Raw genomic sequence first — 19084 nt, 5'->3', positions numbered from 1 at the left:
GAATGAAAACCTGCTGACTGACTGCACCACACCCACACACACCATTTCTCCAACTACCCAGAGACACTCAACGACATCCCCAAACCCACTATTCAACTCCTTAGAAACTCAACTTTCTAGCCTAACCTAATGGCCCATCACCTCCCCTTGATCCCCAAGACCACATCCCATCCAGATCCGCTCGACAGTTGCCAACCCCCTCTCCCAGCCCAACCCCAGTAATCAGCCCTAAGCACTCACCCAGATACCTGCCATCCTAAACCCATCCTCCTGGAACCTTGATGTAAAACAAAGAGCTGTGAATGCTGGACATCTGAAACAAAAAGACAAAAGGTGCTGGTGAAAACCAGATAGCTCTGGTAGCAACTGTGGATAGAAAGACAGAGTCAACATTTCTGGTCCAGTGACCCTTCCGCCTGGAACCATGTTCACCTGTCACCTGTATCTCTTCACTTGTTTAGCACCTTAGCCCCATGACCTATCTGTCACCTTACCCCTCATCCACCTGCTGCCTTACTCCTCTCCCATTTTCCTTTCACACTTACCTTTTCATAGCCGTTGTCAAAGAGGTTTCAGCACCTTTAAAACTTGGAATATAGCAACTAGTGTCATGAAACTTGGCATGGTTTCAATGTCAATTCACTCTGTTACTGGCTGTGTGAATCCCTGATCTGGACTAGATCGCTTCAGTTGTTCACATGGTGAACTCCTTCCAGGTAGGTCTGTTTTTTTTAATGTCCGATCAAGGAAAAAGGATCTCATTTCTGGGTGATCTGGGCCAATTTAACGCATTTTATGAGCATTTGATTTCTGCAGAGGCATGCAGTTTCCATCGACCCTCTTGTCAAAAGTAAACAAGCAGTTAATTTTTTCCTTGCGATCTGCTTTTGTTTCTGACAATTTCAGGAACATGCTAGCAAAGCTTATCATGACTTAACACACATGGAGTTATCTTTCCAAAATTTCTCTGGCACCTTTGATTAATCACTATCTTCACTGATCAGTCAAATTTTGCTTATGTTAAGAATCCCTCTAACCAGTTCTCCAATGTTCTGAGTGTTTATTATTCAAACAGAAAATTATTTTTAAAAAAATTCATTCAAATGAATACTTTCCCAAGTTCACTTTTCAAAACTGGCATTCGGTCATCATGCCTTTAAAGTAGCTATTGTAACCTGCTGTGTCATTATCTAGGCAATGGCCATAACTGAAACAGCTCTAATTTATTTTATATTAGACAATTCTTAGAAGAGTATAAAGGAAGTAGGATTATACTTAAGAGGGAAATCAGATGGGCAAAAAGGGGACATGAGATAGCATTGGCAAATAGAATTAAGGAGAATCCAAGGGGTTTTTACAAATATATTAAGGACAAAAGGATAACTAGGGAGAGAATAGGGCCCCTCAAAGATCAGCAAGGCGGCCTTTGTGTGGAGCCACAGAAAATAGGGGAGATACTAAATGAATATTTTGCATCAGTATTTACTGTGCAAAAGGATATGGAAGATATAGACTGTAGGGAAATAGATGGTGACATCTTGCAAAATGTCCATATTACAGAGGAGGAAGTGCTGGATGTCTTGAAACGGTTAAAGGTGGATAAATCCCCAGGACCTGAACAGGTGTACCCGAGAACTCTGTGGGAAGCTAGAGAAGTGATTGCTGGGCCTCTTGCTGAGATATTTGTATTATCGATAGTCACAGGTGAGGTGCCGGAAGACTAGAGGTTGGCAAACGTGATGCCACTGTTTAAGAAGGGCGGTAAAGACAAGGCAGGCAACTATAGACCGGAGAGCCTGACCTCGGTGGTGGGCAAGTTGTTGGAGGGAATCCTGAGGGACAGGATGTACATGTATTTGGAAAGGCAAGGACTGATTCGGGATAGTCAACATGGCTTTGTGCGTGGGAAATCATGTCTCACAAACTTGATTGAGTTTTTTGATGAAGTAACAAAGAAGATTGATGAGGGCAGAGCAGTAGATGTGATCGATATGGACTTCAGTAAGGTGTTCGACAAGGTTCCCCATGGGAGACTGATTAGCAAGGTTAGATCTCATGGAATACAGGGAGAACTAGCCATTTGGATACAGAACTGGCTGAAAGGTAGAAGACAGAGGTTGGTGGTGGAGGGTTGGTTTTCAGACTGGAGGCCTGTGACCAGTGGAGTTCAACAAGGATTGGCGCTGGGTCCACTACTTTTTGTCATTTACATAAATGATTTGGATGCAAGCATAAGAGGTACAGTTAATAAGTTTGCAGATGACACCTAAATTGGAGGTGAGTGGACAGCGAAGACGGTTACGTCAGATTACATCAGAATCTGGACCAGATGAGCCAATGGGCTGAGAAGTGGCAGATGGAGTTTAATTCAGATAAACGTGTGGTGCTGCATTTTGGGAAAGCACATCTTAGCAGGACTTATACACTTAATGGTAAGGTCCTAGGGAGTGTTGCTGAACAAAGAGACCTTGATGTGCAGGTTCAAAGCTCCTTGAAAGTGGAGTCACAGGTAGATAGGATAGTGAAGAAGGCGTTTGGTATGCTTTTCTTTATTAGTCAGAGTACTGAGTACAGGAGTTGGGAGGTCATGTTGCGGCTGTACAGGACATTGATTAGGCTACTGTTGGAATATTGCGTGCAATTCTGGTCTCCTTCCTTTCGGAAAGATGTTGTGAAACTTGAAAGGGTTCAGAAAAGATTTACAAGGATGTTGCCAAGGTTGGAGGATTTGAGCTACAGGGAGATGCTGAACAGGCTGGGGCTGTTTTCCCTGGAGCTTTGGAGGCTGAGGGGTGACCTTATAGAGGTTTACAAAATTATGAGGGGCATGTATAGGATAAATAGGCAAAGTCTTTTCCCTGGGGTCGGGGATTCCAGAACTAGAGGGCATAGGTATAGGGTGAGAGGGGAAAGGTATAAAAGAGACCTAAGGGGCAACTTTTTCACGTAGAGGGTTGTACGTGTATGGAATGAGCTGCCAGAGGATGTGGTGGAGGCTGATACAATTGCAACATTTAAGAGGCATTTGGGTGGGTATATGAATAGGAAGGGTTTGGAGGGATATGGGCCGGGTGCTGGTAGGTGGGACTAGATTGGGTTGGGATATCTGGTCAGCATGGACAGGTTGGACTGAAGGGTCTGTTTCCATGCTGTACATCTCTATGACTCTATGACTATTCACATAAATAGGGAGATTTTTCTTGGGCCCATCACCAGGAGTAGAGGTTTGCCTCAGCTCAGTAAATACTGTATTGTAAAATTGTGCAGTTGACAGATCTGTAAAGGAACGCATCCAACTTTTCACACATTAATTTAACATCAGGACATCTGCTTGTGCTTCAACCCACCTGATTTTCCAATACAAACCCAGGAAAATCCCATCTCACACATTCTTAAAATAGAGTTCTCCCATAGCAATATGATGTTTCCATATACATGCCCTGTAAATTAGTCCATAACTCTGTTCAATTGAGCAGCTCATTTGAGAGAAAACATATGACGAAATGGCCTCTGACACCTCTTTCTTTCTATAAAAACCTATATAAGGCTGTTCTGGAAAATAGCTTCACACCTCATAAAGTATCCACATATATCACTCCAGTTAATTAAAAACACGTATAAAGATTCTGTCAAGGTAATATTACACACTTTGCTTTATGGATCCCTCATTACTACAAGAGTCGTAAAAGGCTGTGACTGGATATCATTTCCATTCGGGGAAAATCACTCTTTGATAATAATAATCCATTTTCTGTATGGCATGTGCATGAATGTTCTATTTCCTATATTGTACACTGTGTGTTTGTAACCATCTGGTGTTACTTTTCTTATACAAGCCTGAGCAAATATATTAAGCACATGTCCATGCGTCTTGCATACCTTCCTCAGCAGAGAAACAGAGTTTGAGGGAAGAATTGATACTTACTCAATAACTTGACTGTGCTAATCTTTTGTACAGACATAATAGGTCTCGCACATGTATGTATGTATGTCTCTGTAGGCAGACTACATTGTAATGGTGTGAATACAGTTGTGTTTTTAAGACTTTTCTTTGCCCTTAAGGTGTTCCATTGAAGCCCAGAAAGGAATTGAGTTTCTCAGAAGACAAGAATGGAAATGTAGCAGTTGCGTGGATGTCCAAGTTTAATATTTCTATGGAACCAGTATTTTATATATTGCAGAGAAGATGGAACTCTGGAATGTATCCAAATGAAGATGATGCGAGCAAGTGGGAGACAGTCGCTTATGTAAGCTTTCATAGGTGACAGATTCTTTCAGACCGGATATGCTGTGTATTCTTTGTTTTGAAATGGCTAAGAACCAAATAGTTTAATTATTGTAGAGCTGTTTTAGCTTCCCTGCTATAAATTCTCTTCCTACCCGTGTGAGAAATGGAGAATGTGCTATCTAGTTTGTTTGCAATAGTTCCAGTCACTGGCCCAGCATTGCAGTGATTTTGTTAACTGCATTTTAAACTGCACGGAAAGAAAATGAGTAATTATTTATTCCTAAATGAAGCAGCCAGTCCTCTTTTACTTTAAAAGTTGTTTAAGCTCTAATGATAAGTCTGAAAGAGCGCTGACTCTGTAACAAAGGATGCAGGTTCACTCTCCTGAACTTCAAACACAGGTACCAGTCAACCCAATTATAGGGTGTTAATCCCTGGATATAAGACTTTATCCCAAATCCTCTGATTTTATGTACAAGCAATGCCATCTTATTAACTCCACTTGTCTTGATAGATTCCAAGAAAAACAATGACCATTTATATTTTATATATTTCTACATATATGCCCACAGGCTGGCAATTAGCTTATTTAACTTCTGTGATGTTTTGTGAACGAGGAGGCCAATATCACACTCTGAGTACTACATGACATCTTTAGGCCCTTGCACTGCCAGTGCCTAATTTCTCCTCCCCTTCCCCTCTTTCCCTCTGCTCCCACACCTTTGGATTCCTGAAGTCTTGTGCTCCTGTCCAAGTTCCTGACATCAATCTTACCTGTTTCAGTAGGGACACAGCTCTTCCAAATGTTATTTAGGGCAGTTGTTAAGATGTCTAGGCCTCCTCATCATCTGTTCATAGGAAAGGCCAAGCCATCTCGCATGATTCCACCAGTGTGAAAAGCATCATGGCTATACCTGGAGCTGCAGAAATGACAGATGATATGGATTCTTTCCTTGTGGGCAGCATGGTGACTGAATGGTTAGCACTGCTGCCTCACAGCGCCAGGAAGCCGGGTTTGATTCCAGCCTCGAGCGACTGTCTGTGTGAAGCTTGTACATTCTTCCCATGTCTGCATGTGTTACCTCCGCTGCTTCAGTTACCTCCCACAATCCAAAGATGTGCAGGTTAGGTGAATTGGCCATGCTAAATTCCCCATAGTGTAGGTTATTCGTCAGGTGTAAATATAGGGTAGGGGAATGGGTCTGGGTGGGTTACTCTTTCGAGGTTCGGTGTGGGACTTGTTGGGCTGAAGGGCCTGTTTCCACACAGTACGGATTCTAAAAAAAAAGGTCCACCACTCAGAAAACTGTCTTCCCTAATTGCACTGATGCCCAGCTCTACACACTGAGGAGAAGTGCCTCAGTACCCAACACAATCCTGACAAGGACCTGTACTTCAGCTGTACAGTGCAAGCTATGTACTTCTCCCTGCAAACCTCTCTCACTCCGTGGCCTATTCCTAGTGCATCTGCGCACAAGGGACCCTGGTCCAGTCAAAACAACAATCACCTTAATTTCTAAAGCACATAACTGCCCATGACTGTAACTACATTCATCTGCAATTGTTGTAAAAGCTTTATTTTTGTATGTACCAACCCTGGGGATGTCTGTAAACGTCTGTAAAGGTATGTCTTACCTTTACGTCTGTAAAGGTTCCTTTTTATTAGTTGACATCCTGTTACTTCACATTCCATCACTTTCTCAAACTGGTCAGCCCTTCAATTACAGTGCTGTCAGACTGGAAATTCATGGATCACAATATCCAAAATTTTACAAATTATGGCAGAGCCAGAGTTGAGATGTTTTACTTCTGTTGTAATGTGCATTGTTAGTGACACACTGATTTTATTGAGAGAGGACACTGTGAATAATGGTGGAATAAACACTGTTCACTGATGATAATTGCTCTTGGAATCAGCTCATCACTGTGAGAAAGCTTTCTTTTTGCAAAGTTAGTTGTACTCCAATTATTTGTGCTAATTACGTATGCTACTTGTTTGTAATGTAAATTATTATCAGTAAAAATGTTGGTATATTTTGATAGTATATTTTACGACCAGTTGACATTTAGTTCTGAGATTTTACGTAGCTCAATAAATCTCATCATGCATCATTTTGATGCCTGCAGAGTTCACAAGTATATCGCAATGAAGTCCATACTGAATAATTGCTCTTCATTTCCCCTTTTCCAATACCCTAGACAATAGAGGAGCATGTTGATCTGAAAAATATGAGACCAAACATATGGTACCAGTTCAGAGTAGCAGCAGTCAACATTCATGGAACGCGAGGTTTCACTACTCCCAGTAAACACTTCCACTCATCCAGAGGTGAGTGATTGCTGCTGAATTGTGATACTAAGCATGCTTCCTTGTAATAGAGAACCATAAAATATCAACCCCCTCCCTCATAAAGCACAGCCACATTCCAGTTGGCAGAGAGCGGTCAGACAACTGTGATCAATTTTCATCAGTGGTGGAACAGAGAAAATGATGGTACATATAGAAGTGTGACAGACTAGATCTTTTGCATGCTCTGTCAACAAAAAATAAAGTTTTGCTAAATGCGTTGTAGAGATTTAATGGCAGAAGGTCTTCCCAGGTTCTTTTACAGTTTAAAACACAGGTTGGGTAGAAAATCATTATTGTCTTGTTCTCATGATCTTCAGTGCATTGCTAGAAAGGGTGGAGTAATTTAATTGTAGTCTAAAAAAGGAAAGTGGATCATTTTATGAAAATGTTTCAGGACTATGGTGTAGATAAGAGTGGGACTAATTGGAATTTTATTTCCAAAGCATAGCAGCCACAATCGGCTATGCATACTCTACTGTAACATTGTTAAAATTGAAGGGCTCCCTCAGAAATCCTGAGAGGAATGAAGAAGTATGGCACCTGTTTCTACCACAGCTTCTGCTTCATTATCCCTCCTACCACTCCAAACCTCATTGAAAATAGGACAATATTGCACAGGAGTAGGCACTCCGACCCACCATTTCTGTACCAACCATGATGTCATTCTAAACTAATCACATCTGCCTATTCATGGTCTGCATTCCCCTATTCACTGCTTGTAAATGTGTCTGTCGAAATATTGCAATCATATCTGCTACTACAGCCTCCTCTGGCAGCGTGTTCCGGGCTTTCCATCATTTGGGAAAAAAAACATGCCTTGCACATCTCCTTTAAACTCTGCCCCCTCACCCACCCCCCACTTCACCATAAAACAATGCCCTCTAGTATTTGGCATTTCCACCCTGGAAAAAGGTCTCTGAATATTCACCCTATCCATGCCTCCCTTAATTTTAAATACTTCAATCAGGTCGCCCTTCAGCCTCCAACACTCTAGTGAAAACAATCCAACAAATCCCCTCATAACTAATACTCTCCAGTCCAGGCAACATCCTGTTAAACCTGTTTTGCACCCTCTCCAAAGCCTTCACATCCTTTCTCTGGTGTGGCACTTGCACACAACTCCAATTGTAGCCTAACTAAAATTTTATATAACATGACTTGCTAACTTTTATACTCAGTGACCCAGCAGATGAAGGCCCGCATGGTTTGTGCCTTCTTTACCTTCTTAGTTACTGGTATTGCCACGGTTAGAGAGCTATGACCTTCTTCTATCTCTATCTTTTCCTCAGCCAACTCCTGACTATTCAACTTCCCCTCCTGATCCGAAACTGACTGACTTGGTAAATGGCTGTCTTTGAAAACCCTATTCAACCCATTTTGCTTCTGTGACTAATGCCCATTCTCTGTGTTTTGCTACCTACTTGAACCACTCTTAACCTTAAGCAGCATGGTCTGACAAAAACAAATCACAGATCAGTCACAACTTTCTCCACATGGTCATTGGGAAAACCAAAGACCAATGTTTACAATTCCCTTGTGGATATTTCCATTCCACTCCTGAGCCACTTGCCCCAGTTAACTGAGACTAAAATCCTCAAAAATATTGGGGGCTCACAATGGTACATTTAATATTTGAACAGAAGCTGGCCCCACCAACTTGGCACAGGAGGTACTAAATAAAAATATTTAGCTTTTCCAAATTTGTTTTGGAAAAATGGCCCCATGAGCAAGACTTTTACCAAAATGCCTGGTGAGCCCTTGACAAGAAAGCTGTTCGACATTGAACTAATTCAAAGGAAACATGTAGATGGAAATCAGCAGGAGCTCTTCAGCAAAATTCTGAATTTTTCAGCATTGTCCCTGACAAACTGGAGAACCTTGCACAGGATTGCTGTACATGGTGCAGCCATAATGGCGAAGACACCACCTCCAAACGAACATGAAAGTTGCACTGGCCAACAGGAATTTGAACTTTCCAATTCCAGAGCCACAAAGACCTCTTCCACATCCCTAAATCATGTGTGTCCAACATCACTATATGGTGATAGTGTTGTAATATAGTAATGTCACTGGACTCCAGAGCCCCACCCTAATGTTCTGGTGACCTGGGTTCCAATCTCACCATATCAAATGATGGAATTTGAATTCACTTAATAATTCTGAAGCTAAACATTAGTCTAATAGTGATTATATAATCATTATGGATTGGTGTAGAAACCCATAGGGTTCACCAATGCCCTTTTGGAAAGGAAATATGTTGTTGTTGCCTTGCTCAGCTAACATGTGACTCCAAATCCACAGCAATTCGGTTGACTCCTCTGCAATGGCTTAGCAAGCTATTCAATTTCTGTTTTAAAAACCACTACACAGCATACAGAAGGGAATTAAACTGAATAGACCATACAACATCAACCTAGGCATCAGAAATGACAATGGCAGACCCAACCCTGTAAATCCTACAAAGTTCTCCGTACTAACATCTGTGAGCTTGTCCCAAAATTGGGCGAGCTGTCTCACAGACTATTCAAGCAGCAGCCTGACATTGTCTATAAGTTATGATTCTGTGAGTACGAATATGTCCCCAGACACTGCCATCTCCATCATCATCCCTGTGTATACCCTATTCCTGAGCATTCAGAGGTGAGGTGGGGTACTGGGATATACAGTGTGGAAGGAATTGATCTGTCAATTTTCAACATTGACTTTGGATCCTGTGAAGTCTCAAACATGACTTAATCAAACAGGGACAAGAAAATATACTGCTGATTACCACATAACACCCACTCAACTGACGGATGATTTTTATGCTGAACACCAGCTGAAGGAAGCTCTTGAGTGTGGCAAACACACAGTGCATAGTCGAGGGGAGATATGCAACTTCATCACTGAACCATTCTTGATGATAGATAGTTGCATATCTCACCTGAACTATTCACTGTGCCCTTGCCACCCTTTTAGAACATGGGTAGTGCCACACAACATGATGGAAAATATTCTCAATGTAAAGACGGGACTTTGTCTCCACAATGTGCAGTCATCACTCCTGCCTATACTCTCATGGACAAATGCATTTCTGACAGATAGTTTGATGAGGATAAGATCAAGTAAGTTTCTTTTCTGTCTTGTTGGTTCCCTCATCACTTGCTGCAGATCCAGGTTAGTAGCTATGTCCTTTAGGTCTAATCAACTAATAAGCATAGGAGACTCCACAAATATTCCTATTCTGAATCATACATTATTGCTTGAATAGTCTGTGACACAGCTCACCCAATATTGGGACAAGCTCACAGATGTTAGTAAGGAGAACTTTGCAGGAATTAAAGGGCTGGGTTTGCCATTGTCATTTCTGATGCCTCAGTTGATGTTGTATGGTCTATTCAGTTTAATTCTCTTCTTTAAACTGTGTAACAGGTTTTTTTTAACAAAAATTGAATAGCTTGCGAAGCCATTGCAGAGGAGTCAACCGAATTGCTATGGATTTGGAGTCACATGTTAGCCAAGCAAGGCATCAACAACATATTTCCTTCCCCAAAGGGCATTGGTGAACCCTATGGGTTTCTACAACAATCAGTAATGGTTATATAATCACTATTAGACTAATTTTTAGTTTCAGGATTATTACATGAATTCAAATTCCATCATTTGATATGGTGGATTGGAACCCATGTCGCCAGAACATTGCATAAGGCAAGGCTGAAATATTTCCATCTATCATTAACCCAAAGTACCAAGTGGATTATCCATTTTGATCTCCTCCTCAAGTCCCCAACATTATAGATGCCAGTCTTCTACTGATTCACTTTACTTCACGTAATATTTATAAGTATCACAAAATACTGAAAAAGCTATAGTCTCTGACAACATTCTGACAATAGTCCTGAAGATTTGCATAAAGAATTCACCATGCAGTTAACGAGACTGTTCCAGTTCAGCTACAACACTGGTTTCTATCTTTAATGTAGAACATTGATCAGGTATGTCCTGTGCACAAAAAGCTGGATAGATCAACCTGGCCAGTTACCATCCCTTCAGTCTACTCTTGATCATCAGTAAAGTGATGGAAGGAATAATTGACAGTGCTGTCAAGCAGCATGTGGCAAATGAATAATACGTTGACTGGTGCTCAGAAGGTTTCTGTTAGGGCCACTTGGATTCTGACCTCATTAAAACTTTGCTCCAAGTATGGACAAAAGAGTTGGACTCCAGCTTTGAGAATGATTGCCCTTGACTGCATGAAGTTGAGAAGTGTGGTGCTGGAAAAACACAGCAGGCCAGGCAGCATCCGAGGAGCAGGAGAATCGACGTTTCGGGCATAAGCCCTTCTTCAGGAATGACGCTAATGTGCCCAGCGGGCAGAGATAAAAGGTAGGGGGGAGGGACTGCATGAAGGCTGCATTTGACAGAATGGGCGCCAAAAAGCCCTAGAAAAATAGGATTCATCGGGAATCAGGAGATAAACTTTCGGTAATTGGAATCAAACCAAGCACCAAGGAAAATTGCTGTAACTATGGAGATAGACGTGCTGGTCCAACTTGTCCACACCAACCATGTTCCCAAATTAAACTTGTCCCACTTGCCTGCATTTGGGCCATATCCATCCAAACCTTTCCTATTTGAACTTATCCAAATGCCTTTTAAATATTCGAATTGTACCTGCATCCATCACTTCCTCTGGCAGTTCATTCCACTCATAAGCCACTGTAAAAAAAAAATGTTGCCCCTTTTTAAATTTTTCTCTTCTCATCTCAAAAATACACTCCCTGGTTTTGAACTCCCCTAAACTAGGGAAATGCCTCTCATGATTTTATAAACCTCTATAAGGCCTCCCCTCAACCTCCTCTGCTCCAGTGAACAAAATCCCAGCCTATATTTATAACTGAAACCTTCCATTCCTGACAGCGTCCTGGTAAATCTTTGTTGAACCCTCTCCATTTTAATAATAACCTTTCTACAGCAGGGTGACCAGAACTGGACACAGTACTCCAGAAGAGGCTTCACCAACATCCTGTGCAACCTGAACATGACACCCCAACTCTTATACTCAAAAGGTCTGAACAATGAAGAGAAACATGTAGACATCTTAACCACCCTGTCTACATATGTTGTAAATTTCAAAGAATTATGTAGCAGAACCATGAGGTCTCTGTTCTACAACACTACTCATGGCCCTAATTGTATTAATCCTGCCCTTGTTTGTTTTACCAAAATACAATACCTTGCATCTATCCAAATTAAACTCTGTCTGCCAGTCTTCAGCCCATTGACCCAATTGATCATGATCTCTTTGTAATCTTGGATAACCTTCTTCACTGTCCATTATACCACCAATTTAGGTGTTATCCACAAACTTACTAGCTATGTCACATAAAATCTCATCCAAATCATTTATATCTCAGCTCCAGGATATCACTGCAGGAACTATCTCTAGGCCCAGCCGTTTTCATGAGCTTCATCAATGACTTTCCCATAATCATGTGGTCAGAAGTGGGGATCTCTGCCAATTGAACAGATGTTTGTAAATTCATTCATGGGATATGGGCATGCATGGCTGGGTCAATTTGTTGCCTATTCATAATTGCCTTTGAGGAGGTGGTAGTGAGCTGCCTTCTCGAATGGCTGCAGCCCATTTGGTGTAGGTAACCCATAATGTCTTTAGAGAAGGAGATCCAAGGTTTTGACCCAACAACACTGAAGGAACGTTGATGTATTTCTGAGATTGGATAATCAGGGGAACTTGTAGGTGGTGTTGTTCCACTGTATTCTGCTGCCTTTATCCTTCTAGATGGTAGCAATTGTGGGTTTGGATGGTGCAGTCTAAGGAGCCTTGATGAATTTCTGCAATGATCTTGAGATCCAGCTAGTCAAAGGCAAGCATCTCTTTGGTACCAACAGTACCCCTGTTGGCTGCTGCCAGATGTTCACTCTGGCTTTCATCATAGATCATCGTCAGTTCCCTGTGGAAAGGTAAGTGAGGATGAGAGAGAGCTCAAGGGGAAAGGATGTCAGAGGTAAGGATAGAGGAGGTTGTTTAAGTAGGACCCATTCACCTCAAATGGGAAAAAAGTGCCTGTGATGTAGAGACCTGGTCTCCACTCCCATTAGGCACACCTGACTTTGCTTGTCAGTTTCCTGGCATGACATGCCCCAACCTCACTGAAGGGTGTCAATTTGATGTCCCAACAAGAAGCCTGTCCAAACATCTTCTCACAACAAACTTAATTGTGCAAGACAGAGTTGCCACCCCATGCCCTCCTGCTTGATTAAACATCCTTACTCAACCTCACTTCAGAACTCATTTAAAATTCACCCAGCTCTGGTGTGGCAGATATAATATTAAAGTTTCAGTGTGCTGACTCACTACATGTTTGCATGTTACATTCATTTCACTAATTACCCCAAGATTGGGTGGGAGGTGAGAGTATTTTTGAAAGACCAAAAAGATGCTGAAGAATTTCAGAGGCAGAAACAGTAGTCAGCTGACCAGTTATTTCTTTACATATTTTTACATGAATCAGAAAATGGCAGGTCAGAGGTTTCATCCTGCATCCTTCCACATATAACCTCACAAGTGCTCCTGATGAAAGACTAGGCCATACTAATAATATGTGAAGAACAGATACAACTGACAACTGAACATTTAGTCTGCAGAATAGAGTAGGCCTTGATATTATCAAAGTTTTATCATTTTTCTTAATATAAAAAAAACTCTTTGTTCCAGCAAGGATGTTTTCTTTTTCATCACATGAAACGTTTACCCCAAGGTTAAAGGGCTAGAGTTCAGCCTGACTTGAATGAGGTTCACACAGGTGCATTAGGATTTTAGTAGAACTCTATTGATTGAAGTCCTCTTGTTAATTATAGAAAGATTTCATTGATCGTTAGCCTATTTTTCAAAAAACGTTGCAACTTCAGCCATTCTGCAGCTTTCTGAGACACTATTGAAACTAACGCTGCTCGTGGGATAAAACAGCAGCAAGTTTGAGCAAAAGGCCAAGCCTTGAAGTTTGATTTGTGACAATGGGCCACTGTGAGGATCCAGTGCCCTTGTCCAAGTGATAAAGGAGCTGTCAGCCTTTTATTCTTCAACAGATGCTGATAAATCAGGCTGGGGAGGAAACATCAGAGAACCAACTCTGAAATCCACTGACTTAATTCAGCGATATTGGATTTCTTTCAACGTTTGTTTGCTCCAAGCCCTAAGTCATCCCCATAATTTTCAAGAAAGCAATGTCTCTATCCTGTATTCTACCATGTGGACAATTAATTACAAGACTATTGAGGCATTATATGTCTGTTTACTTTACTTCTAGATTGTACTGGCCTATAAACCCAGTGCTGTCATTGATTTATTGTAGATTACACAAACATGCCTCATGAGGAAAGAAAGAAATATCATAAAATAGTGAATTCAAGCTCATCTGTAATAATAGTGTTACCATATTTATTACCTTAATTGGTGAATGGGCTAATGCCTTACAAAGAATGAATTCAAAAGTGAATTGTTTAAGTGGCATGGTGGCTCAGTGGTATCAAATGCTGCCTTATAGTACCAGGGTCCTAGGTTCAATTCCAGCCTCAGGGAACTCTCTGCCTGGAGTTTGTACATTCTCTGTGTCTATGTGGGTTCCCTCCCACAATCCAAGAATGTGTCGGGCAGGTGAATTGGCTATGCTAAATTGCCCATAGTGTTAGGTTTGCCCATAGTGTTAGGTGCATTAGGTAGAGGGAAATGGGTCTGGGTGGATTACTCTTTGGAGGGTTGGTGTGGACTTGGGCTGAAGGGCCTGTTTCCACACTGTAGGGAATCTAATCTTTAAAACACCTCAACTTTATGCATAAATCAATAGTTTGTGATTGCTTGCATTCATTTTTGCATCATGTACAAAAAAGTTTTCAGCATCTTTTTCTTAACATCACCTTCTTAATGAAGAATCAAGACTAACAGAATGAAATTAATCCATGTGCAAGTGGTATAAAACCAGCTTGTAGCAAATCAGCCGTGGGTTTTTCACCATTCCTGATCTTTTTTCCACTGAGTTTCACAGAACAATAGTTCAAACTCTTTTGGAAGATTTGTTTCTGAGTCTGACTGTCACTAATGCTTGTTTGGAAAGTAAAAATCTTGATAATCCTTCCTAAGTCAGCAGAAAAGTTTTTTTTTAACGTGTGTTGTATAATACGTTGCCGATTACTGCAAGTCCACTTCTCATTCCGGGGTGGATGAATTATGTTCAATTGTATTAGTTGCCTGAGAAACAGAAGAAAAAAAAAGCCCATCAAGTCGACTTCTTCCATAGACTGGGATCTATCCACTATATTACAGTCTAAAGTGTTCTATCATGAATTGCACTCCTAAACTGCCCAATACCCACTGTCCCCAATAAAAGTTGAGAAATAACTCACTAGGTATGTATGATCTTTATTCAGAATTGCCTAGACAATGTATGTTTTTCAGGTTGATCCTTCTGGTCCACAATCTCACAAAAGATCAGTTTACAGTGTTATCTAAGGTGTGATATCAGAAGACTGGAAATGGTAGAAACAGCTCAAATAATTGACTTTCTACTTCATATTAATTAAAACCAATTTAACAGAGGGGTTTGTCATAAACATTACTGTGCTTAAGCCATGCTTTCCAAAGTGCATAGTCATTTCAAGTAGTAGCTAGGAATTACATGATATGACCTAGGACATCTAGGTAAGGGGTTTTATGACCAGATCCTTTTATCTGACTGCACTCTACTTGTGGCTTTTCTACAGATCCCTCACCGCCAGGTGCACCAAGAAATTTGTGGAAAGGCAACTTTACTGCGAGGCACAACAACATTTTCAGTCTTATAATTCACTGGGATCCACCTCAAGAGGAAGATCTCTTCATTCACCATTACAGAATTTACTGGAGTCAGTGGGTTTCCAGGAAAACTGTTTTACTCACAAAGAAAGAAAACTGGAAGATAGTTGAAGGAGTAAGTTTAAAGTTAGATCTAAAGTATGGCTGTGCCATTTTGTGTTTCAAACTCTTATGTAGTGCTGGGAAATGCTTTCCAGGAATTAATTTCATTTCAGGATCCTGCCAAAATGGTCAACTAATTATAATAATAATAAATAATTATAATGATAATAAATGGTCAATGATTTAACCAATTAATGATCAGCATATGGGCATATCACTCGATTAAGGCCAAGGTGTGGGTTCTCTGAGTTGGAGGGCCAATAGGTGACTTTGCAGCACTGATAAAAGGGCAGACGGCCTTTTCAGGTAAATGAGAGAGGGCTGATAGCACAAATTAACACATCTGTATGCATCCATGGCCATTCCCCTCAGAGCTTAAATATTCAGTCTTCTGTATCTGTTTCGAAAATACTATGTGCTGTATTAAGCATTTCTTTTGTCACTGGTAATGTAGATCTCGACAGATCCCCCCCCACCCGGAGAGGGGTCTCTCAGTTCCGTGATCAGTCAAATAATCAACAGGAATGGGTCTACTTCAGCAAACTTTCACAGTGTATTTCGATGCCAGGCACAGGTTTGTCTAGCAACACAGAGGTTAACAGCTTCTGTGTTCCTTCTAGAAACTGTGCAATTTCACTTAGAGCAAAGGCAATTTTTTTTTGTATGTTTCTTAAGAAATAGTGCAGCCTTAATTACAGAATAAATCCAATAATATGTAATAAATGACATAATGGTTAACCCAATGATATTTTCTGGAAAACAAAGTTGTTTATTACACACTTATCTCTTCCCACAGTCATTTCAAGGTTAACTAAAATAATTAGTAATGTCCTATCTAGCTTAGTTAATTTCATTCTATGAACGGTCCATTGTTCTGCTTTATCTTTAATTCAGTTAGCTCAGCAATGCAGGAATGCAGCTTGAAGCCATCTTGTTATGTTACTTTGTATTAAGAAGCCATTTTGTGGTTAATTCAAGCATGCATAAAATGGTTACTCCTTACAACAGCCTAAATCCAGATTTTAGATCCTTAGTAATAACCCATGGACAAGGTTGCAGTTATGTATACAGTAGTATTCTTTGATCTGCGTTCTCCATTTTGTCAATAACATGCACCGAGAGAACCCTTTCCTGCTAAAGTCTCAACCATCACCATAACTGTGGTGATTCACCTCCTGGCTTCATTCAATAAGGTGGACAAAAGGGTTGGTTGCATGGATATTTTGGCATGAGATGATAACTCCAGTTGATTCACAACTTAAAATTTTTCCCAACAGTGTAAGTTTGAGAATATTTAAGGTTCACATAGGTGGAACATAAGTAAAGCTTTGCCAATAGGTATGGAAATGAATGGTACTTCCGTTCTGTGATGGGTCAGCTTTTCTAGCACCATTTTGCAGTTTGTCAGCTCATTACATGGCGAGTAATGAGAAGCATGGCGAGTTTTGTAACAGCTCAGATAGGAGCTGAGGAGCTGTCACAGCATATTTCAAGGTCATTCATAGAGTCATAGAAATGTACAGCATAGACACAGACCCTTCGGTCCAACCCATCCATGCCGACCAGATATCCCAACCCAATCTAGTCCCACCTGCCAGCACCCGGCCCATATCCCTCCAAAACCTTCCTATTCATATACCCAACCAAGTGCCTCTTAAATGTTGCAATTGTACCAGCCTCCACCACATCCTCTGACAGCTCATTCCATACACATACCACCCTCTGCATGAAAAGGTTGCCCCTTAGGTCTCTTTTATATCTTTCCCCTCTCACCCTAAACCTATGCCCTCTAGTTCTGGAATCCCCGACCCCAGGGAAAAGACTTTGTCTACTTATCCTATACATGCCCCTCATAATTTTGTAAACCTCTATAAGGTCACCCCTCAGCCTCCGACGCTCCAGGGAAAACAGCCTCAGCCTGTTCAGCCTCTCCCTGTAGCTCAAATCCTCCAACCCTGGCAACATGCTTGTAAATCTTTTCTGAACCCTTTCAAGTTTCACAACATCTTTCCGATAGGAAGGAGACCAGAATTGCACGCAATATTCCAACAGTGGCCTAGCCAATGTCCTGTACAGCCGCAACATGACCTCCCAATACCTCTACTCAATACTCTGACCAATAAAGGAAAGCATACCAAACACCTTCTTCACTATCCTATCTACCTGCGACTCCACTTTCAAGGAGCTATGAACCTGCACTCCAAGGTCTCTTTGTTCAGCAACACTCCCTAGGACCTTACCATTAAGTGTATAAGTCCTGCTAAGATTTGCTTTCCCAAAATGCAGCACCTTGCATTTATCTGAATTAAACTCCATCTGCCACCTCTTAGCCCATTGGCCCATCTGGTCCAGATCCTGTTGTAATCTGAGGTAACCCTCTTCGCTGTCCACTACACCTCCAATTTTGGTGTCATCTGCAAACTTACTAACTGTACCTCTTATGCTCACATCCAAGTCATTTATGTAAGTGACAAAAAGCAGAGGGCCCAGCACCAATCCTTGTGGCACTCCACTGATCACAGGCCTCCAGTCTGAAAAACAACCCTCCACCACCACCCTCTGTCTTCTACCTTTCAGCCAGTTCTGTATCCAAATATCTAGTTCTCCCTGTATTCCATGAGATCTAACCTTGCTAATCAGTCTCCCATGGGGAACCTTGTCGAACGCCTTACTGAAGTCCATATAGATCACATCTACTGCTCTGCCCTCATCAATCTGCTTTATTACTTCTTCAAAAAACTCAATCAAGTTTGTCAGACATGATTTCCCCACGCATAAAGCCATGTTGACGATCCCGAATCAGTCCTTGCCTTTCCAAATACATGTACATCCTAACCCTCAGGATTCCCTCCAACAACTTGTCCTCCAACGAGGTCAGGCTCACCGGTCTATAGTTCCCTGGCTTGTCTTTATCGCCCTTCTTTTTCTTAACCAAACCCTCAATTTCTTTTGTCATCCAGCATCCCCTATATTAGATTAGATTACTTACAGTGTGGAAACAGGCCCTTCGGCCCAACAAGTCCACACCGCCCCGCCGAAGCGTAACCCACCCATACCCCTACATCTACATTTACCCCTTACCTAACACTATGGGCAATTTAGCATGGCCAATTCACCTGGCCTGCACATCTTTGGACTGTGGGAGGAAACCGGAGCACCCGGAGGAAACCCACGCAGACACGGGGAGAACGTGCAAACTCCACACAGTCAGTTGCCTGAGGCGGGAATTGAACCCGGGTCTCAGGCGCTGTGAGGCAGCAGTGCTAACCACTGTGCCACCCTGCCGCCGCTTGAGCCTTCCCTTTCACCCTGACAGGAATATACTTTCTCTGGATTCTTGTATCTCATTTCTGATGTCTTCCCATTTTCCAGCCGTCCCTTTACCTGCGAACATCTGCCTCCAATCAGCTTTCGAACATTCTTGCCTAATACCGTCAAAATTGGCCTTTCTCCAATTTAGAATCTCAACTTTTAGATCTGGTCTATCCTTTTCCATCACTATTTTAAAACGAATAGAATTATGATCACTGGCCCCAAAGTCCTCCCCCACTGA

At 41.6% G+C, this 19084-nt stretch overlaps 1 protein-coding gene across 3 annotated transcripts in view; it reads left to right on the top strand.

Annotated features, from left to right (window-relative positions):
• LOC140478830 (anosmin-1-like) overlaps positions 1-19084 on the top strand; it is a 149547-nt gene that overhangs the window by 96822 nt on the left and 33641 nt on the right. For all 3 annotated transcript variants that reach the window (XM_072572280.1, XM_072572282.1, XM_072572281.1), the window contains exons 5-7: positions 4063-4247; positions 6428-6557; positions 15339-15544. In XM_072572280.1, the coding sequence (XP_072428381.1) occupies positions 4063-4247; positions 6428-6557; positions 15339-15544 (521 nt within the window). The remainder of the gene's footprint in view (positions 1-4062; positions 4248-6427; positions 6558-15338; positions 15545-19084) is intronic.

The sequence above is a fragment of the Chiloscyllium punctatum genome, chromosome 6 (genome assembly GCF_047496795.1).
Source record: "Chiloscyllium punctatum isolate Juve2018m chromosome 6, sChiPun1.3, whole genome shotgun sequence".
Classification (NCBI taxonomy): Eukaryota; Metazoa; Chordata; class Chondrichthyes; order Orectolobiformes; family Hemiscylliidae; genus Chiloscyllium; species Chiloscyllium punctatum.
The sequence above is the reverse complement of the archived record's forward strand: the minus strand, read 5'-3'. Positions and strand labels throughout refer to the sequence as shown.